This window comes from Mercenaria mercenaria, chromosome 3, assembly GCF_021730395.1.
Source record: "Mercenaria mercenaria strain notata chromosome 3, MADL_Memer_1, whole genome shotgun sequence".
Lineage (NCBI taxonomy): Eukaryota > Metazoa > Mollusca > Bivalvia > Venerida > Veneridae > Mercenaria > Mercenaria mercenaria.
This window is the reverse complement of record NC_069363.1, coordinates 99,422,031-99,447,786: the sequence shown is the minus strand read 5'-3', so window position 1 is coordinate 99,447,786 and position 25,756 is coordinate 99,422,031. Positions and strand designations below refer to the sequence as shown.

Below are 25,756 nucleotides of genomic sequence, written 5' to 3'. Positions count from 1 at the left end.
TAAGTTTCAAATTTATTCGGCATACAAACAAGAATAAGTACAGATTTTGTGTAATTGCTTGAGTAAATCATTCAAGTGGATATTCAGCACGCATAGATCATAAGTACGGTATCTATACAGTATAAAGTCAAATAATCATACTAATCAGGAATATCAGTAATGAAGTAAAACATTTAGGTTATTGATGTTTCAAAAACCCTTATTCTACAGTATAGTACACAAATATTCTAATACAGTACATAGTACACAAGTATGTTATTATGTTCTAGTAAACGGGATTGTGGATAACTAGTAGTGTGGGTTTTTCTTTCTCTTCCTCTATGTGACTGTGCTATTTTGAAATTTTAGGCGTCTTACATGTCATATTGTATTTACAAATAAACAACGGAGAACACTTTGATAAGCTAATAAAATACTACTAAAAAGTCAAATAGCATATAAATATCAAGAACTTCATTATAAAAAAAATCACATTTTGTACATAGAAATAATTTATTTATGTTTAAGATTTACAGTTTTTCCTACTTCGGAATACCCTTTATTGGAAAAATGCAAAAGCATCGCTACATTTTGAAAATACTACGTAACAATTTATTATGTTGCATGACATTTTTAATGAGCTTATGCTACATAGTGAAACAATCGTGAAAGGTACATTATGTATCCAATGAGTGTAAAACTATTACGTTTTGGTGTTTGTTTATAAAGAATGATCGTTGAAACAATATGTAGTCATATCTCTTTGACTGATCACTGAAATAATTAGTAGTCACATATCTCTCTGCATTATTAACTTTGAAGCTCTGTTTATATTTACACTATTAAAAGGACAATTTTGATAATGTAAATTAATATCATTAGCAAAATACTGCGGACACTAGAGACATCAATCAATTAATTTATAGGATCCATGCCATTAACTAAACGATTTAAGATCCCAATTATGATCACTGCCTCCGCTGTAGTGTAGTGTTCTATATTCCCGGGATTTTAAAAGTCAGCCTGTGTGGTGGGCACAAGAGGCTAAATAACGAAAAACAAACAAATATGAGAAACTTTGTACAAATGTTTCTTAAACTTGGTAGGTACCTACTTTTGAAAAAACAAACATTACAGGTCGTTTACAGTGGGGGGCGCATCAAGCGCGCGCACGTCTGTCTAAAATTCTGTCAAGTGTACGCTATGTCACGTGCTTTTTCTATGCAATATAAAGCCATAGGCATCAAAAAAATTCAGCTCATTTCGCTCGCACATCATTTATAAAGTATTATCAACACAAAGGGATGCGATATTCATATGCATACTGGGAATTGTCTGCGTCTAATAATTATCAAGACACAACAAATAGTTTTCTCTCTGCCCTCGCTCGTCATCAATCATTATAACTAAATATTACAGCAGCGGTAATATTCCTATGAATCTGAAAGCTTATAAAGACAGCTCGCTCAAATCGCCATTCAGAATTACATTATAACCACCTCAGATAATATTCCAGGCAACAAAGAGCAAAACCATCTGCTCACGTAACATAATTATTGTTCAGGATGATGGATATGTCTATGCAAAAGAAAGCTTAAAGCTTGAACTTTCAGCTCCTTTCATCGCATGTCTTCATTAAGTATTATTTACACCGCAGGACGTGAACAGTCGTTTAAAGTTACCTTATATATCATGCATCATCGGGTTAAAAGGTCAGCAGAAAACTAAAATTAAAAAATAGTTTCTATGCGAGTTAAGAATGAGTTTACGAAATTCAAGTTAAAGTATAAATGAAACTATTGTTCATATACATTTATTGTTGTTTAACAGTCCTTTGTGTGAACAAGTGCTTCAACTCTGATAAATAAAAATAATTTATTTTTTTACTCACAATTTTGTAATTATCACGTTTTGTAAATATCTAGTACAAATATTTGAGGAAGGCTCCCATTCAAAAATGTTAATTAAAATAAAGAATATATATAAGCACGTAACATTTTTAAATTAGAAAAAGTGCTCAAACTATGACTAATATGTGGACTGCAAGTGAAGGACAGTCAAAGATATTGAAAGTTTCTGTTGTCGACAAGCATCAGTCAGTTACATGTATTAAGTATATTATTTCAAACGGCCATCAGAGCTCGGACAGTGCCTTTAATTTGGGTTCTACAGACTGCGCATTTAGTTAGTGCTGAAATACATTGAGCGCAACAAACCATGTGGCCGCAGGGTAACGTAATAATACATGCAATTGCATCATAACATATTTTACACGTTACTGGTTCTTTTAATTTTCTGTTTGTTTCTTCCATATCTTCTTCTGATTCAGAACCTTCTCCGTCTGTTTCTATATTGTCTTGCTCTTCGTCTTCGGAAAGCTCCTCTGATACGTTTGTATTTTCGTTTGTTTCTTCAATATTTTGGACAACTTTTACAAGTTCGACAGCTGAGAATTGTTTCTGTGCGTCTTGCTTGATCAATGTTTTTATTGCTCTTTTTAAGATATCTTCATCTGTACAATATTCTTTTGCGGCAATAACAGCACCTTCGTTTCTATTTATAGCTAGCTGTACAGTATCCACTACTTCATCTGAATCGTCCACGTCAACATCAGAGTCTTCGTCTTTTTCTCCTAGAATTTTTCTGATATACCCTTTACCTTTACACTGAATCACGTGACCACAATCAGGGCTGGCTAGAACATGTTGTTCCCAGGGACAAGCTCCTTCTGGCCAGTCTTTTAGTCCTATACTGCAATAAAAACATCTAACAGAATCGTCTACTCCTGTATACCCAAATCCAGCTTCAGCTAACTGCCTTACCTCTTGTGTTTTATCCTGTGGCCAATTTTCGAATGAAGCAATTCGTGACTGAAGAGTACCATACTGTTTGTGTTTTGGTCTGTCAATCAGTATTCCCAAGGTATCGCATTTTGATGGATTGTCTCTGTTTCTTGGTGATTTATTACGTGACGTGTTAACAGATGTATGGTTATTTAATGGATTTCTTCTTCTGTCTTTGCGAAAATAATCTTGAATATCTTCTGAAATTTGTGATCTCGATAGAACACCAGCCATCTAATACCCTGAAAGATAAAACTTGCTATGAAAAACAGGGGAAAATCATTATTTGTACAGTATTCTTTCATTTTCAAGATGAGATGTTATGCTCAATGTTTTTGCCGGTGAGTGTAACGATACTTTAAATTTATCGCTGCAATACACTGCAAACTGGTTATCAATTCGTTGTTTATTCATTTATTTATTCATTTGATACTTACAATTACATTCTGGCGAAATAATTCTTAACCATTAAGCAATACTATTTAAAAAATAATATATAGACCGAGATTAATGTGTTAATACAGTTTAGAAGAATAAATATAATCAATGTAAAACTTGGTTTTGGGACACCCAGAGTGGAATGACGGTGCTAACGAGACACGAGCTAGCGAGAAATCTGAAGATTAAGTAATTAAACGACTTAATTGTAACATTGGTACAGCTATTTGTCAGAAAAGCTGAATCCATTGGTTTTCCTATAACCAAATTAGGAAGAAATCAAAACGATAATGTCTATTTCTACAAGCGGTGGTTTCTGTTTTATATGGTAAAATGAGGTATACATGAAGAAGTTCTCACCAACACTAATTTTATTTTCAATAGAACCACATAGGAATTTCACCAGGAAGGCAATTATATTTAATGATTTGCTTGAAAGTTATCATTTATTCTAACAAGGACTTATATAATGTTTTCAGGAAAACCTCCATCTTTGATGAACATGATCTCGGTCTCGCACAGTATTCAAATTACGTGAACTTCTTTTTTTAGTAAATGACATGAATTGGTATCTCAACAATCAATTCTCGTGGGATCTTTTTGCATTTGTCTTTAATATGTATGCAAATTCAATAATACATGTACCAGGTTTTGGCAGGTTACAAATTATACGTTCGCATAAACTAGAGGAGCTTGTAATTTTGTATGAAACATTGACAAAACAATATACTAGAACTTTTAATTTACAACGGATCCAAAGATATAAATATATCTTAATGAAACGAAAGCATGGCTTGATTATAATGCAAAGAAACATGAAAAAATGCTAAACAAAGATAAAACGAAAAATGCGCGTAACAGTGCGTAACGAATAGTATGTTCATAAAAGCTAAGGAATATGAGAATATTCGCCTTTTTCAGGTTTATGTTCTAGAGATTTTTATTTTTAAAAGGAGTGTTAATTTGCAACAATTATATCTATATCGCATATCACACAAATAAGGTAAAAATAGCTTTTTGACTAAAGCAGCTTATGTAAATTTTTTAAGTGCATTTGTAATTTAAATAAATAGAATCATTTGACGGGTTGGCCCGTCGAGTTTCTGAATAAAATGAGTTATGCATTTATAGGCATTTATATTAAACTTGTAATTTATGACGATTCTTATTTTGTGTTTTTTTGTTGTTGTTTTTTTTTTTGTAAAATTAATGAATGCATGATTCGAATTTCTAGAAACCATAGAGACGACCGGTGCTAAAGTGCTTACCTAAGTTACGGAAGGCGGTCAAGTCCGGAACCAGGTAGATTCAACTCCATTTTGAGAAAAAGGTAAACGGTTATGAGACACTTTCACACAACCATTACTTATTTCTAGTACCATGCTATAAATTATTCATACGTTTGAAGTCTTTTAATTGCAGATAACACGGGACAGGTCTCAAAAGGTGTGCAGTTATAGCCATTCTGTCTCACAATTTAGTCTACTGAACTCATTGTTATCATAAAAATCCGACTGAACTGGAAACTGAAAATGCCATGCGGTGAAGTGCCTGCCGCCGCCCAGGGTATATATATAATAGTAAATTCGTTCTACGCTACTTTTTTGGCATTTCTCAAAATTGTATTTCTCCTTTTTTCGAACTGGCGCAAAATTTTTAATTTACTACTCCCTGCTCCTAAATGAAAGATACTAAAGCTTTCAGTTTAAATTTTATACTTATTGATTGTGTTTGATGCACAAAAGTTACAAATAACTGATTTTAATGTCCATGCTCACGGTGTTTTCTCATTTAATACAATTTATTAGAAAATAATTTTCCTGAGAAATATATACTGCCTCGGTAGCTTAGTGGTAGAGAGCCCGCTTCGAGTGCAGGAGGTTTTTGGGTCGGTCCCTGGCCGCGTCATACCAAAGCCGTATAAATGGTACTAGTAGCTTCCTCACTAGGCGCTCAGCATTAAGAGGATAGTGCTAGGACTGGTCAGCCCGGTGTCAGTATAATGTGACTGGGTGGGGTATCATGTCACGTGACTACGGCGTGATATTCCAGTGAGGCAACACTATAAAGTTGGGCACTGTGCTCACTGCTATAAGTAAGATACACTGTCGTTTATATAACTAAAGGATTGTTGAAAAAGACGTTAAAGCCGAACACACATTAACTTTCCTATAGCATGTGTATCGTAATCTATAAATGCGCAATATTTATTGGTTACATGGTAAAAAAATAACATACGTGGGATACCAAACCACTAATGGCTTTATAAATCAATAGTGTAGCGTCATTGAGCTGGAAGATTTATGCTTTTGAGCTGGAAGATATATGCTTAAATCATATTACCTATTCAGCATAGCTTTACTCCTTAGTCTGTTTTGTTTTTCTATACGGGGTCAAACCCTGTGTTCCAAAAGTTTCTAAATTGTATGAGTTGTTCGTTTTCCATCCCTGTTTTACGATAAGAAGCTTATCTATTACGTTTTTTGTAAGGTGTTAACAACTAATCAATACTTTTAACATCCTTAATTTATAACTTTCTCCACTTATAACATCTTTTAATGATACATCCTTAACTTATATATTGCTAATATTTAGTTTAATGTCTGCGGAAAACCAACTGTTACTACGTTGTTTTATTTAAGTGTTTATCTATTGTTTTATCAAGTGTGTATTTATTTATCATCGTCTGTGTATGGTAAATTACATATAACCAACTCCTTATTCAAATATACGATAGAAAGCTGCATAATAATCTTACTAAAACATGAATATATTTACAAAAAGTTTGTGTTAGTTTTAGCTCCGCCTCCTAGAAAAAAAAACTGGTGCTGGTGTCATATCAGAAGGCGTGGTCATGACACCAGTGGGATATAACCCACGATCCCAAGGTTGAGCAGCCGATACCTTAACTGCTAGACCATCGTTCCCCTTTAAACAATAAACTATTTAAATATAGTAACGTTCCTTTGATGACATAATGAAACGTTTTTTTAGATAATATTTCACTGGTGGTAGTGATCCTGACACTGTTAATTAATTATATCGTATTTAGAAAAAGATAAAATTGTGATAAAACATACTTACAATAATTTACAAACACGAGAATGAATTTGAAATAAGATTTAGAGAAGGAGTTTTAAATAAGATTTAAGACACGTACTAAAATCTCCTGCTTCCTGTTTTTGTAATACATGTATATATCTGGAATCCCACTATTAGTTTTAACTTAGGTATTCTATATATAGCATAATTATTTACACGTTTTGCCAGTATATCTAAATCAAAAACAGGTCACGCATGTGAATTTAATTATACGTTTAAGATACAAGTCTGCTGAAAGTCATCCTTTCAATTCATAGATTGTATTAAAAATGATTGTACCAGCATCGACGAAACGGATAGTCAGTTAAAAGCAGCCGAGTCTTGTGTGACTTCAGTACTAGCATTTAAATAACACACAGTAAAAAAGCTAAAAATATAGGATTGTGATTAAATGATTATCAAACCATGGAATGTCGGAGAAAGGGAAACCTAATGGAAAATAAAATAGATGATTTTAAGTCGCGTCTGTTAGATAATAATGTTGTCACAATTTAAAGTAATTTAAGCTGCCCTACCCTTTTTGTTAAATAAATTTCTTTGGGTTTTTATTAAGTACACAAATTACTATTCTATACTGTAAATTCACGTAAAACAAATTAATGTTCACGGTCGTAGCTATACTGGCTATATCTGTCCTTTTCTATAAAAAAGCAGCATTTGGCATTCATCATCTTAGAAGTTATCCCACAAAAAAAGGACAGCAATAGGTAACATTTTTGAAAGTACTAACATTGCTTAATGAAATTTAGTATTGTAAAAATATTTCAGGTCTGATATTCAAAGTTTAAATGTATTAACTTTTTAAATGTTATGATATGAAAATCTAATGAAATGTTTATGCATTCTTTTTTTTCCAAATGCCAATAGCCATCCAGCTGGCTTACGGAAGGTCGGTGGTTCTACCCAGGTGCCCGCTCGTGATGAAATAATGCTCGGAGGGGCACCTGGGGTCTTCCTCCACCATCAAAGCTGGAAGTCGCCATATGACCTGTTATGTGTCGGTGCGACGTTAAATCCAACCAACCAAATGCCAATAATAATGACGATAGTGTTAATAATAAATTTATTCAAGGAAGTAAGTTTTTTAAGTACGAAAGCCCGGTGGGTCGTATTTAAGCCTAAATATTTTATTATTTCCTTGTTTAATAATTATTGCAATACATGTAAAAATGCAAGATATCTCGTTCAAGGGTATGCAGCACGAGAATGATACACTTTTCTTCACCGATCATTGCCAGTCTACAAAGGACATTTATGTTCAAGCTGAACCCGGTTATCTATAAATAGATGCCTGTAGATAACACGGTGACTGTATGCTTTTACAGATAACAGTTTAGAAAACAATAAGCTTCGTACCAACATCTAATGTTAGATATACACAACACTTATCATAACTATTACAATATCTTGCAATTCCCTTTTAAAAATGTACATAAAACTTAATTATAAGCTGTGGTTGGTACCATGCTTGACAGTTTGGTGTGTTCAGATAGGTCTGTTGTAAAGTTGGATTCTTACAACATAAGGTTACATAACATACAGTTTTAGTATTGCATAATATAATCTAACAGTAATATTTTATCATAAATGTTTGTATTTACAAATAGTTTGGTATTTTAAGATTTGAAAGCATAGACTTTTAGCTAGTCTATTAAGGGCATTCAGCTAGTCTATCAAAGACTGCTGATTTATGTAGACAGATCATTCTTCACATTTACACAGTTCAGTATATTCATTCGGTACTTTATTGTTGCTTATATACTTCATAGTCATCAGTACTTTCTGTTCATCTTTATTGTTACAGACTGCATTTAATATGATTACATATTTTCATTTTGTATTTCCATCAGCTATTTTTAGTAAGACCAGTTATGAAAGAACTTTGAGCTATTTTTAGATTATAGACAAAGAGTTTACATAAGCATTGTCAAGGTCATAGCTGATATGTAAGATAAATGTTGAATGGCTTATCAGAAAAATGCTGACCAATCAGAATGTACTTTACATCCTTCATGGTTGACTGCATTCTGGAAGAGTTTAACTCTGTAGAATTTCAGAGCCATTTCTTCACTCTGTAAGGATTTTTTGGATTGACAACATCTTAAAAACTCTCTTAGGGTTTAGTAATTAATAATTGATTAATTTTGTATTTATTTTTGGCTATTTATTTAACCTAAGAGTTTTACTAAATTCATAGTAACTTTTCTTTAAATTAGTAAGTAATTTTCTTTAATTAAGTAACTTAAATTCTATTGTTTTAACAGAAATTATTTCCGATTTTCATCTTTAAATACTTAAGTAATTATTGGTAATTAATTTATATTGCTGTTATTTTTAGGCACAGAGTCATATAAGTACAGAGTCACAAAATACATTAGAATACTTTAATTATACTATTTATTTAGATTATTATTTACTTTTAGGCAGAACTTAAAACTTTATTCTTTTCATTCAGTAAGCTGATTTGTCATCTTTTTAAGTATTTTTGGCATTATACTAACTTGTATATTTGGATCACTTTGTAAAATGTTAGTTTAGAAAGATAAGTAAAAATTTGGTTGGTTTTCAAATTCATTCAGCATTTGTGTTTTTATTTTCCCTTTCAAAGTAAAGGGTGGTGTCATCCTGACGTGTCAGTTATTCTGACGTAATAATTTACTACTAGCAAACTGCTAGGCTTGACCACTGCTTCCAAGCAAACTATTAAACGAACGTATAGATAGACAGGCTGTTCTACAAGACAGCAGTTAAAAACTAAAATTTTTATTCCCCACAACAGGTCTATCTTTTCGGTTCTGTAGTATTCTTTGTAACGTCGAGGAATAATAAGAAAATGTTTTTTCGTTTTTTTTCTTTCTAACCTGTATTCTACCGATATTTAGCAAATTGAACATACATACGATGTGGCTATGATAAAATTTTGTACTTCCTTTGTACTTCCTAACAAAAAAAAAGAAAACGTCTTTAAGAAAATCATGATGAAATAAAAAGAAACGTCGTCTCGCGATACCTGATAGGAAAATAAAGATTTATGCTTATATGAATTTACCATATTCCATTCCGGATTATCAATATATCTTAACCTTTGTTTCATTATTTAAGATGTTCGCTTGTTGCATAAAATAATTTATCCTACCACTATGCATTTGTCAGGCTGATATCTGCCTGCCGCGTAAACTTGAGGTTTATTCAGCCAATGCAGGTTTATACCGTCAATGTAACTGACGGACTACTTTTTCAAGTATATGTGCTATAGGCCATGTAAACTGGGCTAAGAGTTCAAAGCTCAAACATTTCATCATTTTATGGAGGGAGCCACGGTAAAAATAAAATAAAAAATTGGTTCACTCTTTTCTAGTAAACCTCCATACGGAATGGTACGGTGACGGCTTTTAAAGTCTGAGTGAATCGTCCTTGACTTTGTTTATTTGGCGTTCACTCATTTTTAGTTAGAAATTTACACAAATAACTAGATTTAAGCAGTCGCTTATTGTAATTATTAGATCTAAACCATTCATGGTGGAAGGAATTTCATTGTCTTGTACGAAAATGAAGTAAATTTAGGACTGCGGGCATTTGAATTCATCTCAAGCGTGGTTTTCGGCTGTATTTTATCCGAGTCAAAACCATTCTGCTTGTTTTGTACGCGAATGCCCTGTTAGCACCGATGATTTATAATACACAGAACTTCAGAAGGCATAGTATGAGGCATGAAATAATGTTTTATTGTAAGGAATCGTGTGTAACTGGATCAAGCAGACAAGGGGGTTGAAGGGCGTAGGAATTCACAAGTGAGTGAAATTCTGGATTATTTTTGCATAGAAAAAAAAAACACATTTTGAAAGTAAATATATGTTATACACAGATTTTATTGACTGCAGGATAAATAGAATATTAGGTTACTGTCTTTCTTAACTTAAGTTTATCCACCTCGTCTCCGAAAGGTTTATCCCCCTCGGCAAGCCTCGGGTGGATAAACCTTTCTCCAACTCGGTGGATAAACTTAAGTTAAGAAAGACAGTAACCTAATATTCTCTATATATATTATTCCGTGTTTTTGAGACTTTAAAAGAGGCGAGATCAAAATGCGAATAAAACTTGTATGATTGTATGATCCGATGCCATTATAATGTGGTATATCATCAACAACATGATTAACAAAATCTGCTTGAACCAGAGGATGTATTTACCCAGCTATATGAAGGAGATTTACATCACTAAATTTAGACTCATACCTCTTTATATATTTTTAATATGATAATATTTACATAGAAAGATGTAAGCTAATTTTATCATTTTATTAATATATGCATGTATTGTTATTCCTATAGACTGGAAATCTCAATTTGAGCTGGATTAAGAATATCGTCTATATAGAGTTGTTTGTTACAAAATGCAGTAATAAGCCTGCCTCTGCATCTGAAGGAACATAATTGCAATTCTGATTGATGTTTAATTAAAAACTTTTCCAAAAGTACAAATTTTGGTAGAAAAACAAACAAATGTAGCAATTAAGCCGATGCTAGGGTGCGTGACGTGTGCTCGCATGAACAATCAAATCCTATCTGCTATTATTTTGCTTAATAGCATTCTCTGCTTCCAAAAGATCTTCTTTTATATATACATGTTGTATTTTTTATCATTTAATAGAAATATCTACTTCAAGCCAGTAAAAGTCTTAGCTTAAGCTAGACTTACATCTGTAATATTTCGAAAAGGCTTTATTTATGACTTCAAATAATCTTCAGATTAGTGGGGAAAACTGAGTGTAAAAAGAGGAATAAGATACTTGTAGATGCGTACGTATTGAAAATTAAAAATAGTAATACGCATTCTCATCACAAAAAATTAAAGATATCATTTCTTATATATTATGCTCACAGCACTTTATGCTTGTAGTCTATTTTCCATATGAATCTTTACAAAAATGTAAAGATTTGTAGCACTGAGTAAGTAAAGTTCATGTATTCTTATATGGGTTGGAACAGAATAACTTTAGGAAACGATTAATTGTGATCGATGCGAGTATCGAAATTTAAAAAATAACGTTATTCATTTCCGTTATGGTTATCTTTTCTCTCCTAGATGATGACATATATACATGTTGTGAATATAGTCAGTCTATATCATAGGTCCAATAACATAATAACATAAGCAAAACATTTGACAAGTATTTACAATAACACCTTTCTGAATTATAAATGTAGTCATGGTATTTCTCGACCATCAACTCAGCATTTAATTTCCTGAATACGGATAGTTAAAATGTGTTTTTCAAAAGCTCTACATGGTGTGTAAAAGATTGTTATATTGCTTTGGTGTAAATTTAAACTATATGGGTGATTTTCGCCAGGTAAATAAAACCGATTTTGTCTGACTGTCTTGATCATAAAGCCTAATTAAACCCATTCTTGAATTATATTACTTCTCATTCAGTGAAGAGGGAACTGGAGATCCCAAAATAATCGATTTTCTGACAATTCAGGTTTTTTTGTGTGATACATTTTCAAAATATTGATATGTTTATTGGACTCACTCACCACACACAAAATTCTGGATCATCTGAAATACTGATGAGCTTAATATAACTGTTGTTTAAAACGAAACTGTAACACTTTTAAGTACTTTTTCAATTAAACACATCCGACTCATGTAATAACTATTCTTTTTAGCAATAATTTTGAGGCTCTTCCTGACGTATAATGTCCAGAAACTTTTTTCAGTTATTGAGATTAATTAACTTGGTACAAAAGTAAATATGATTTGTAGTCATTGAAACAAAATTACTGCAAGTTACAGTTAAACATTCACTTACGGTCACGTGCCTTAAGAAGCAATTTATCTTTTTAGACTGACATTTTGATCTAATAACCATCTTATTTAAGCAGAAAATAATAAAAGTTATTTTGTCTTTCTCAGAATCGTCTTGCTTGACATATTTGTTCGATTTACAAGACACTCAATTTTTCTGTCACAATTAAGAGTACAAATCACTGCATACAGCGTCTTGTAGAGGTTCACCGAAGACATGCTGCTTTTCAATCGCATGCGATTAGAGCTTTTAAATTTCTGTCCGTAAATAGTATAAAAGCGGCGAGAAGTGCTTCTAAGATTTTATAGTACTTCCTTTTACTAAACTTAAGTTAGTTCCAGTCCAGAGTCCCATTTTGTTATTTAAGAAGATATTTGCATATGAAAGACTTTTCCCGAATTTAGATATTATTCATCCTCCTTGCAATGAATGTCAATTACAGCAGTGTCCATGGTAACATGAAAGTAATTGAACGTGAAGGTAATTAAAATTGAAACAAATTTATTCAGTCAAGTTTTATTAATAATCATTCGGAGCTCGGATCTTTTCGTTTCTCTGCAGATTTATTATTTCTACTTTAGAAGAATGCTGAGCAGATTCAGGAGAAGTCCACCAAGTGTTAAGATAGGGAATGAATGCATAATGTCAACTTCAAGAAGCTTGACGTCTAGCAAACTATATTTATGGTTAGCTTCTCAACATGCAGATGTATAAAACACTGTTCATGAACAGATTGACAAAACTATTCTAACACCATTAAAATTCAAAATCTCTCCCTGTTTTGAACTCTTAAAATTGTTGAAATGCATAAGAGGTCAAGTAAGGATTACGCAAGTTATGATGGCTTTAAGGTTGAGCAGATTCGTAAAATTAAATTTAATGAAACACACAAAAAAAGAAATATCTAGGAACAGAAGGAAATGTAATCTTAGATAACTTTTGTCGGTTTATACAACACAAGAATCTTTCAAAATGTATTGAAACCAGGTCAGTTTATTTAAGAAATAATAAGTTCCCAAACGTGGTTGAAGGTTCCATGTTCACCGCCGTTTGAATACATCTACGGGTGTCTCTAAATTGCTTTTTGTACTTTTAGCATGTTTAAATGTTGAGTTCTGCTCAATCCGGGGCTAGAGGGCATGGACGGTAGCCTGCATTTCCACTACCGTCCATGAACAGGCTCAATCAAACCGAGCCTGCAACATTTTCGTTTTTGTCGTGTTGAGCGACCTGTGAAGTTTCCACTTTTCTCTATTTTATCTCAGAATAACCCGCGTTTTGTGTTCTTATGCGTAAGAATATATCACGAAGGCCGTAGGCCTTCGTGATATATGGTTTCGCATAAGAACGAAAAACTCGGGTTATTCTACGATAAATCAAACTTGGGAACTTATTATTTCCGTTCTAACACGACATACTAGTATCAACAGTGTTAGAAATAATTGTAATTACTTTTTAGGACCGTGCTACGCACCTGGATCGGATGACGTCACTGCACGCGAGTGGTTTATTGCAGAATAACCAAATATAGAATTTGCTCTACATGTATATAGGTTATTTGCTGGTCGTGTTAGAATATAAAATGATGTTAAAGTACGCTTATGACTGGTATAGCAATTATCTTAGGCATATGATCAAAACAAGGATAAATATCAAACAGGGAATGCCATGTCCCAAATACGCAGTCTCATCGAACGGAAACCCACAGCGCGCAGACATGCACACTTCCAACACAATCATTCATATACAAAGAAAACACACGAGGACTAAAGAAACAAATAAAGTGGAACACCACCTTGGAACGGTCAGAGGCAAAAACTAAACTTGTTTATGGTGTGCATCCAACCTCACTCTTACCCCCACCATGTTCCAAAGTCACGGAACAGTGTAAATAAAAGTAATCCCCGCCAGGTGAGGTGAATCTCCAACACACGCAATGGAAACAAAAGGGATGGCATGTAAAACACAAATGATTGTATAAAAAGCAAACCTTAAGAACCCAAAACGTATGTACTCAATGCCTTTGCAGAAGACAGAGCAGCAAGAGAAACACCCTTAAGGGCCCGATGAAATGGACCAGAAGACAGCAATCAAGTTATGCAATAAATGATGGTAGAGATCTTGAGAAAAGTAACTGTCACAAGCACATTAAAAACTTTGACCACCCAGCCTATTTCGTAGAGTTAAGTACTTTCATTCAAACATTTTAAAATTACTTTACAGACATGATCTTTCCAGTCTTACTGAATTTCAAAACTTTTTTGGGAATTTACCACTGTGAGCTTTGAAACCACATAAATCATACTCTTTCAGTTTTAACTATTTTAGAAATTGATGTCTCGAATGAATTGAAAAAATGTTACAGTACACTGATATAAATCTGATTTTGTGGATGAAAGGAATATTACGATACTTGAATAGGTCGTGTTGTCTCATTCTCATGATGTAGGGTCGTATCGGAGGCTTTTCTTATTGAAATGACATTTTCTTCAAACTATCATAATTAAAACAATAATTTATGACGAATTCCACTTAACTATACAGGCTGAATGTGTTCCCATATGACCTAATGAGAGAATCTAAATATTTTCAGTCTGTCGTATCTGCATAGAAATAACAATGACATTTATATGATTTTTGTCTGCAGAAAATAAATATCTCTAGATCATTTCCAAGTTGTCTCATTATGTGAAATTTCTAGAGCGATATTTGATTCTATTCACAATTCACAAGAGAATTATCAGTTTTCTGTCCAGTAAGTCAGTAACATAATGGTGCATTGATAACGTTATCCACTTTCATTCAAATCAGACATGTTTGTACATAATCGAATGCACTATGAGTTTTTATATGTTGTTTTAGAACAGAATTAAAAGTACTGCGAAAAACTATATAACTATTCCGGTGCGGTTCCAGTTCAACTTCATGCTACAGCTGCAAGTACTCAACTTACAGGCTATTAACACTGTTGTTTGTTGAAAGCGAAATCAAAGTGAAAGCAAAGTCTTCAGAGTGCAACATTACTTTTAGTGTCAGCATCAATGGAACTGGAGCTAAGTAGAATGGTGGCGGAATGGAGGAAAAGCTGTCTATATATATCAATATAATGTTATATTTCTTTAGGTATATATTTCTGTTTTCTCATTTGTCGTTGGCCACGGCTGTAATAAAAGGAAATATCAATGTAAAAAGCGCATAATGACACTTTTTAATAATGTCCTAAAATAAAAAAATGTTTATTTCTGGTTTACGTAAACAACCATGACCGCACATTAAGTGACATCACATTCATCAATTTCAGACGAACAAAGAAAGAGATTAACATATTATTTCATGTAAAGTAAAAACAAAACACAATTCCTGTCATTGATCCCATAATGCACAAGCCTAGTAAAATAAAACATCTTAAAAGAACGGAATGCAAAACAATTATTATTCATTCAGGAAAATAATGAAATATTACATGATAAAAAAATAACATAACACAGGTATATACTCACATTTTCCGCTACAACCTTTATATTAAGTAGCCAAACTTTATTTCCAAAAGAGTTTGGAGCTCTTTCGTGACATACCTACTAAATCAATACTTTATAATTTTTATTATTATAAGAGTATTTTCTCTATTATGAAATACTGAAATTAATTTTGCATCAAAACAACTCGCAAAAAAGCCAATTTTGATCTCTCTGTTGATTTTCGTAAACACTAATGATAGTACCCACAAGGTGTTAAATATACCTATAGAAAGGTCTAACATTCGACTTTCTACATTCCGCCATCAGTATAACTGTACTTTAAAGCATATTTCAGTAAATGATCTTATTGAAAATCCGTACCTGATGTTGTCTAAGCCGATTCGTCAAAGTACATTTCAAATGTCGATCATATATAACTTTTCAAATGGCGACTCCAAAGGTTCTTCTAAAAGAGCAGCATGCCATACTTAAAAACCATGTGAAATATTAAAGAATACTTTGTATTTGCATGAAGGATTCACATAATTATGACACTAGTGAGCTCAAATGTTTAGGTAAAACAAAACACTACAAGGTTAGAATCTCTCCGTACTTTCCTTCCCAACAAATTAAGGTCGTCTAAAGAAAGCGTATGAAAGAATATATCTATCAGATTATATGCAAATATAATTATCATCCAAAATGATTCAGATTCAAATGAGCTAAACACAGAATCATATTTTTTCAATAATCTTTAAATTTCTGTACGACTTAGAGAGACTGAAGCGGTTGTTTTGAAAAACATTGAAAATTGGCAGCACCAATGTCGAAATATAGACAATAAGTGGTCGAGTCAGGATTTTGTCTTCTTTCCGTACACAATTTCGTAGCAAAATCTTTGAATTCTTGTTCTTTTACCATACACATTTGGACGACGTCTTTTCGTACACCGACATAATAACCCCCGCCTTCTGTCCGTACACTTGACAAATTTTAAAACGAGTGATTTTTAAAAAGAAATATGCGGTTTTCAGGGAACTGGCTGATACACACGTTTTGTCTATGTACATGGTCTATGTGTACTTCATAAACTGGCAGAAATCGCTAAAGAAAGGGAAGGAAAATTCGAAACACCGAGTCTCTACTCGCTTAAATTTATTTTCCGTTGTATTTGTTGCATTCAAGGGCAAATTCTAGAAAATCGAGCTGTCGTCTGAAGTAATTGCATACAACCGATGAGCGACAAATGTCAGTGCCGTGTTATACGACAAAAAATCTCACCTAAAGGAAATGTTAACAGAGAAATCAATGGACAAACAAGGTGCCTACCTTGCCTCAATATCCACGTATCCAAGGGTTGACACGGGTGTCACTATAGCTAACAAATGTTGTGTAATCAAAGAGCAATGCTCAACGAAAATTTATCCAACTGGATTATGAAGATAATATGCGGTTATACTCTTGAGAGTGAGGCATCCTATGAATTTTCGCTAAAATCCCAGCCAGTGGTTGCTGAGAAATAATGCGGACAATGATGGCACTATGGTTTACTAATGTTGAATTATCAAAGGGTAATAACTCAGTGAAAGATCATGCGACCGAAACATGAAGAAAATATATGCATCTGCTTTTGACAGTGAAGCTCCTATCACATTGCACTGAAGGGCAATAACACCGAGAAAAATCATCTCACCGAAATATGAAGACAATTTATGCCAATTTCTAATTGAGAGTGGTGTTTGCTATGAAGTTTCGATGAATTCCAGCCAGTAGTTGCTGCGGAATGCTCATGACACGAAATGGTGCTATGAAATACTAATGTTGAATAATCAAAGGGAAATACCTCACAGAAAAGTCATCTGACCAAAAAATAAAGATACCATTTGCATCTCCTCTTGGGACTAGAACTTCCTCCGAAGTTTCGATGAATTCCAGCCAGTGGTTGCTGAGGAATACCCCGAACAAGAAAATGTACTATAGTGTTCTTATGTTGAAAAATCAAAGGGCAATATCTCAGTGAAAAATCATTTAATCGGAACATGAAGTTAACATGCGAAGCTTTTTTTAAAAGTCAAACTTCCTGTATTTTTAGTAGTTGCTGAGGAATACTCCGGACAAGAAATGGTACAATAGTAAACAATGTTGAATAATCCAAATGCAATAACTCATAGAAAAATTATCTCACCAATACATGCAGAGAATATGTGCATTTTCTTTTAAAAGTGAAGCTTCCTATGAAGTTTCACTAAATTCCAGCCATTTATTGCTGAAGCAAACTCCGGACAAGAAACGGTACCAAAGGGCAATAACTCCGTGAATACTCATCCAACGGGAACATGAAGATAACATTTTTCCTGTTTGGAGTAAAGCTTCCTATAAATATTCGCTAAATTTCATATGGAAGTTGCTAAGGAATACTCCGGAAAAGAAATGGTTTTACAGTAGAAATTATGTTGCATAATCCAAGGACAATAACTCATAGAAAAATCATCTCACTAATACCTGCAAATAAATTGCGCATCTACACTCTGAAGAGAAGCTTCCTATGAAGTTTCACTAAATACAAGCCAGCGGTTGCTAAGAAATATTCCGGATAAGAAAAGGTACTATAGCATACTAATGTTGAATAGTCAATAACTCCTTGAAAAGGTATCCAACGGGAACATGAAGACAATATATACATCTCCTGTTTGGAATAAAACTTCCACTAAATTTTGCTAAAATCCATATGGAAGTTGCTAAGGAATACTCCGGATATGAAATGGTTCTATAGTAACCTCATGTTGATTAATCAAAGGGCAATAACTCAGTTTTAAATCACCTTACAGGAACATAAAATTAGTATGCAAGTTCAATTCCTTGAGGCGAAATACTCCGGTTAAGAAATGGTTTTACTGTATACTATGCTGGACAATCAAACGGCTAAAACCTCAGTAAAAATTTATTCGTCCAGAACGTGATAGATAATATGCGCATCTCCTCTTTAGAATAAATCTTCCTGTGAAGTTTCACTGAATTCCAGCGAAATACTCGTTCAAGAATTTTGGGAATGACAGTCACACGGACGGAAGGACGTACTAAGCGGCGACCCGGGAAGCACTGAAACATTGAATAGTGTTTAAAACTGATCAAATTTAGAAATTGTATTATTGAACATCCTGATTTCATTATAAGACATCTGACCGTTATTGATTTTCCGCTAGAGAATTCTTCAAAAGGTACTGTTTCTTCTAGAACCAATTCTGTCATTAATCAGCATCAATAATTAGGGTATGCAGGTTGTAATTTACGTTCTAATTATTAGAAAAAATATCAGCGAAAATGTGAAGACTGCATTCGTCATGTATAAAATCGGAAAATATTGTCACATTGTCACCATAGCAACTGTTATATCAAATCTATTAATTAGAATTATTCAGGAATTTTATCGCAAGCGTCTAGTTTTCGGGTACGCCATGTTTTTAGTTGAATAAAACTAAAGCAATGTTATTCAACAATGAAACATTGGACTCAATATAAGGTAAATCATACAAATCGTATGAAACAGAATGACTTAACACCAAACTCAACCAGCCAATACGAGAACATTAGGGCCAATACAGAAAAAACAGAGCCGGTGCGGGATACAAGGATTTTGTATGGTAATAACCGGAAGGCTAACATTGAGAAGATACTGCCGGAAGAGTTTTAAATGACGCGTTTTGTTTTACATTAAAATATACATTTACAAATGTTTTGACAAGGTGTCACTGGCTTGTGCAACGATACTAACAAACATGTGGAAATTGTGTTCTAGCATACATACTATAGAACAAAGTTATAATCCAAGAGTTAACTTTATAAACAGGGGTAAGCTGAGTTAAAAAACAACACAATCTTATTCTGGAAATATCAATCACATCAAATGTAGCGGTGGGAGGGGGGGGGGGGGGTGGCCTGTTCCACCACTACTGTACAGAACTTGCTCACTACCGTTTCCACACTGAATACTAGGATAATAGTCCCATAGAAATGTCCAGCATCTCATAGTCATATTGTGGACATACAAAAAGATTCAATATACTTATTATTTAACCCAAAACTCGAGTGAAGATAAAACGCCAAATACATTATAGTAAGTAAGTAAGTAAGTAAGTATGTAAGTAAATATTCTATTAAAATAGTGAGACATGCATTACATATTCATAAGCATAACATTTCAAAGGCATGAAAAAAAGCACCCGACCCAGTGGGCCTATAAGCCACCTAGTTAAACAGGACACATAATGTACATGATAAAGTATATGTTCAGTTTATGTATCGTTAGATGCAGTATTGTAGTTCCTATTGGAATAACTGATAGACATTGTATACAAAATGTTAAATGTATTGTTGCAGAATAAATATCATTAATATGCACCAAAGTTTAACCAGTTTTTCTGATCTAGTAGACTTGAAGTATAATTCTTTATACTTTTCTTGAGTATTAATTTAACAAGAAAGACAGTTTCTGTACGCTAGATAAATCACATAAGATTATATTTTCGAGCACATCAGATCTCAAGTCATCAAGCAGAAAGTGTGTTTCATCTTCAATAGCACAAAGTTAAATGTGTTGTTTCATTAACGTATCTGCCAATTTAAGAGGTAGGATCCAACTCATAAATTGACATAGCATTGACCTTTCATATTTACTTAAGTTCATGAGGACATATCGTTTACTTTAAATAAACGGGTAAGTTCTTATTGGATACTGACCACTTATCTGCATAATGGTCACGTATTAAGTATTTCGCATTTGAATTTTGAGAGCTGTATAACGGTTTAAGTACTGAAATTTTCAAAAAATTCCCGTATCTTGTAAAATCTGTTTTACATCATTAGTCCAGTTATTTCTGCCGTTTTATGTTAAAACAATCACGAAACCTTCGTGCTTTTAACTGCCAACATTCTTAAAATCCAGGTTTGTTCAGTTTTACAAATATTTATGAATTTGTTATAGGCAGCAGGATATATTTGTAATTGCATACTATAAAATCGTTTAATTTCGTGGGCATGAAATTTCGTGGTTTTTGGTCAAAACGGCAATTTTTCAACTTTTGAACATAAAATGAATGGGCATTTTACTTGTTCGTTGGGATTAAAATTTGTGGATTGACTCAACCACGCAAATTAGTCCCCCACGAATATTAATGATTTCACAGTAATTGACAGATTCTCAGGCTATAACCTCGTTCCTATACTTAGAACAAGTCGAAAGATTTCCTGCGTCCAGAAGTTATACAGACCAGAAATTGTTATGGATGTATGCGTGACCACTCGACCTAAAAAATAACTTGTGAGTGAATAACGTGCTTGATTTTGTTATTATACCATTACTCTTTAATGTAGGAAATATTACTCCATTCTACATGATATGCAAGTAGATCTATGAAATATGTATTTCTTAATTCTGAAAGTTATTGTTTTGAGCAGAAATAACTACTAGAATATTTCCCTTTCATGTATAAGATAACTTTTAGCTAAACTAGTCACATTCCTTGACTTTTGAAATACTTTACTAGAGCTATCACAAATGTGTTTCGTGCCTTCACCTGGACTTCGTTGACATATAAAGCAAGACAACACAGGACCATAGTCCAGGAAATTTAAGAGCAATTCAAAAGAAATCCCTTATGCACAACTAGGTATCAGTATTGATCATTGCTGAAAATTTGAATAAATTATATGAAATGATGAATGAGGAATTCAGGTCACAAACATTCCTCTATATATCATATAGAATGCCAGCTATATTGCAAAAACGGCGTTCCATAAATGCGGTAAGCCAATCGCATATCGGTAAAAAGTAACGTGAAGTCAGTCACCATGTACTACACTACTTGTTGCATTCCAATATAAATGTATAAATAACAGAAGTTTAAAACAAATGAAGAAAAAATAAGTATTTAATATCAATACGAGAATAATGTTATATATTTTCCAAGGGAACTATTGAGAAAATATGCGAAATTCACATTAATATAAAGGGTGAAACTTCATAAACAGCCGTTTAGATGGTTTGGATTATTTATGCAATAGAATGCGCAACTTGAATTGTACATGAATGGGAGTGGTTATGGGTCCAGTAACCGGACCTGTAGACACAAGGACAAAGGGTCCGGTTACCAGATCTGTCTAAACCAAACATGGTCTAGTTGGAAACGTATGATAACTGTATTATTTGCCGCGGTAATTTCTGATTAATAGTAAATACAATTTATGAATCAATGTTTGTTACAGAGGTATATGTGAGATTTGGATGAAACACTCACTTTTATTCTTAAAAGGGTTTTCAAGTTTGTAAATTTAGACATTATATCACTTGCTAGTCTATTACTGATTATTTCCTGATACTGTCAAATATGTTTTACACTTGATGCAATTACACACATGCGTCAGCGCAAAAGATTACAAAACTGATGATCTAGTTTATTTTGGAAGCTTAAATCATTGCCATTTTTAATTTGTAAGAAATTATCAAAGATAATTAAATTATATTTATAGATACTGGTATAATGTTTGCGTGATGGTTTTATGTACAAAGGAAGGAATGTTTGGAGAAAACTTATCATGAAACCAAGTCTGCTATTGTTTTTCTCTGTTCTTTGTTTCAAAAAACATTCTTTCAGACTTTATTGAAAAACATATGTTTCGCAACCGGTAAATTGTCTATCTATGCCAAGCAAGTGTTATTGACATTTTAAATATCATCAAAATACTTGTTTTTACATTACTCTTGTCGGATTATTTGTGTTTGCTACCATTGTGACACTTTATACATATGTAAGTCACAATTCTAAATATGCAATGAAAGTCTGAAGAATTAAAGAATTATTTATGTTTTTCGTGCTTAGATAATGTAACGTAACATGTGAAAGTACTCAGTACTTGTGTTTGAACTATATGACATTTTCACTGTAAAAATAACAGAATTAGCTCAGCTTATATGATCATTTTGAACGCACAAACGAAAGTCAAACAATTACAATAAAATATATAAGGAGATCCTGTTGGAAGTACACAATACTACCAAGTATAATAAGAAGACTCGGTTCGACTGGGTCCGTTAGTTAGAGGTAATAAAATGTGCACCCTAGCATTGGCTTAAGCGGACCCTATTCACATGTATATCTTTAAATATCTTATCTTAAATATCTTTTACTATTTCAATTCTAATTTGAAATTTTGACGAACAGTTTAGTGTAGCCAAAAATATCTGATTTTACAATGAAGGCATAGATATGTTTGCAAAATACAATACAAAGTAAACAAACAAGTGGTATTTATAAATGAATATGATAAACAAACCAGCCGTGACAAAAGCTGTAGGCTATAAATTACAATAGTCGACATTTAACGTTAAGACACATCATTGTATGGGCAATTACAACAATAAGACGACAGTCTAGGGATGCATTTTCAAGAAACAATTTAATTTATCCAGTAACATTGATTGGTATTGTTAAAGTTCTTACAATTTACTAAAATATCAATAATAATGAGACAGTCGCAGTTGTAGGTTACATATTTAGGTCAGCATTAAAGTCCTTACAGACACTGATAAATAAACCATTTATTACAATGAAAGGGGAAAAGTATATTATTGCTCATCCGAATCAAACAATTTAAATATTTAATGTCAGGGGAGTGTCTTTGAAAGCAAATAGCACAGCAAAAAGAGCCAGAGCATCACATCGCAAAGTAGGCTAACTACAAATAGAACCTGTAGTGGGAAGATATGGTAGGGGGTTGTTGTATTTAATATCAATCAAAAAAAACGTTTTTATTATATGAAATATATTAAACATACGGATGGGGGAGAGGGAACGGTAAGTGCGGGAGAGCATTAAAAGGTTTGAAGGGGAGAAATACCATCAGTATACAATACAATGTATATAACATATAATCCGTAACGAAAACGAAAAAATGCAAGTTAGAACAAGCAAATTCAGTGAATTAAAAAACACACCGAATAGATAAAGGTTTCACCCTTGAAGAAGCATTCTCTTCCTCTAAAAAGCATTCTCTTTTGATCAAAAGCATTTACATGCAATTAAATTTCAGCCTTTGAGCAAATATCTAAAGAGTTATCGATCTCTTGTAATGTAATTTTAAAATGGGAAAATCAATAGCGGTGTCTGATCTTGTACTGTTTTACATGCTTTATGTACATACTTTACATATATATTGTGTTCTTAAATATTAACCGATTGAGTACAGATTAATTCATCATACACATGCATTATCTGTCGTTTGTTATCATACTGTAACATATTCATACGCAGTAGGTGGACAGCAGTGCAGTGATATGACCTTGGTACTGACTGATATGATATGTATAAAAAATATCTGATATATCTAAAACAATTCTGAAAAAAAAAAAAGAATTATAAAATACTCACAGTACTTTACAAGGACGAGAATGTATCTGAAAATACAAGTTTAGATTCCTCCTTTCCTTTTTCCTCTAGTCTGTATGTTTTATATCACTTGGGATTCCATGCTTTATAATTATATAGTTTCTATTTATAGTAACAAGCAGTAAATGAACCGAATTACCATATTATGTACCAAAACTATATAATTTGTCGCATTTCAAATGAATTTATGCCTTATAATAATGCGTGTTAAAATTAACAAGTAACATACGTTTAATTGAATATCATATATTCATTATATACTTTATATATAAAATATAATTTTCTGTAGCATATTTGAAAGAATGTCAAAACAGTGGGGGTTTATTTATTTTTTATAGTTATATCACAAAATTTTAAGGTGAAATATGATATCATTAATTCCATTGAAGAATGAAGCCAATGCTATTTCACATGATCTTAATATGATTACGACAAAAAAAAATTTATATGTTATTTTTTTATTTTGTCTAAATCTATACTGTCTCTAAAAACTAAACAATATCACCTGTTTCAAATTTTAATTGTATTTGGCTTTAAAAAGAATATATCTTACACAGAGTGAATATCAGATGCAATATTTTCACGAGTGGCACAAATTATGTCGTTCACGAGTGAACTTACACTGATATGTATCAGTGTAAGTTCACTCTCGAATGACATAATTTGTGAACACATTTTCTTTTCTCATGTCTTTTAAATGATTTTGTCAAATTATACCAGAGTTACTCACGCAACGTCACGTGCATCGGCCAATGCCATACGCAAACACATGACGTCACGTTGTTAAGACTGTAAATACGTTAATATATAATGATTATTTGCGATTTTTATATTTATTTTACCTTGTAATACAACAGAGGACAAGTTTACGCCTGTTTTAGGTATTTATGTAATTCTTTATATTTTGGAAAGAAGTTCCGATAATTCATTTAGCGTGTAGGTGTATTTCTATAATAACAGTGAATATTACGAAGTGAAAGTCACACTGTTTGAAACAGTGGAAGTTATACATATAATCTACCATTATATTTCATTCTAACACGACCAGCAAATAACCTACATACATGTAGAGCGAAATCTATCTCGGATTATTCTACCATAAACCACTCGCGTGCAATGACGTCATCCGATCCAGGTGCGTAGCACGGTCGTAAAAAGTAGTTACCATTTTTTCTAACGCTGTTGATACTAGTATGTCGTGTTAGAATCGAAATAACAAGTTCCCAAGTGTGATTTATCGTAGAATAACCCGAGTTTTTCGCATAAGAACTCAAAACACGGGTTATTCTCAGATAAACCACGTTTGGGAACTTATTATTTCTTAAATAACATGAATTAAAAATAATGTTATACCTAATTAAGAAATAATAAATATGTGCCTATATTTTATCAATTAATAAAATATGGGCAGGAGTTCGGATGCGTAATAATTAAATCGTGAGTATGTAGCACGAGTGATTTAATATTCGCATCCGAACGACTGCCCATATTTTATTAACTGATAAAATTATTGGAACATATTTATTATTTCGATTCTAACCACGCAAATTCTTCGTATTTAACAGCACTACATTTTAGCTCGATACGTCATTCGGCTGGCCATATGCTATTATAAAAACCTCTTCACGTATGGAAAGCGTTGCATAAAACGGAATTTTCCGATATTCAGCAAATTTTAATTAA

The 25,756-nt window shown here is 32.8% G+C and overlaps 1 protein-coding gene across 4 annotated transcripts; it reads right to left on the bottom strand.

Annotated features, from left to right (window-relative positions):
* On the bottom strand, window positions 1-24,160 carry LOC123523864 (baculoviral IAP repeat-containing protein 7-B-like). 4 transcript variants are annotated; one of them, XM_053539447.1, is made up of 2 exons: window positions 24,056-24,160; window positions 1-3,064 (listed from the first exon to the last, which is right to left on the bottom strand). In XM_053539447.1, the coding sequence occupies exon 2, from the start codon at window positions 3,054-3,056 to the stop codon at window positions 2,103-2,105; it is 954 nt and encodes a 317-aa protein (XP_053395422.1). In that variant the 5' UTR covers window positions 3,057-3,064; window positions 24,056-24,160; the 3' UTR covers window positions 1-2,102. The 4 variants fall into 4 exon arrangements, with proteins under 4 accessions (XP_053395422.1, XP_053395426.1, XP_053395424.1 ...); XM_053539451.1 differs by lacking the exon at window positions 24,056-24,160 and adding an exon at window positions 6,421-6,482; XM_053539449.1 differs by lacking the exon at window positions 24,056-24,160 and adding an exon at window positions 6,345-6,435.
* Window positions 24,161-25,756: the final 1,596 nt, after the last annotated feature.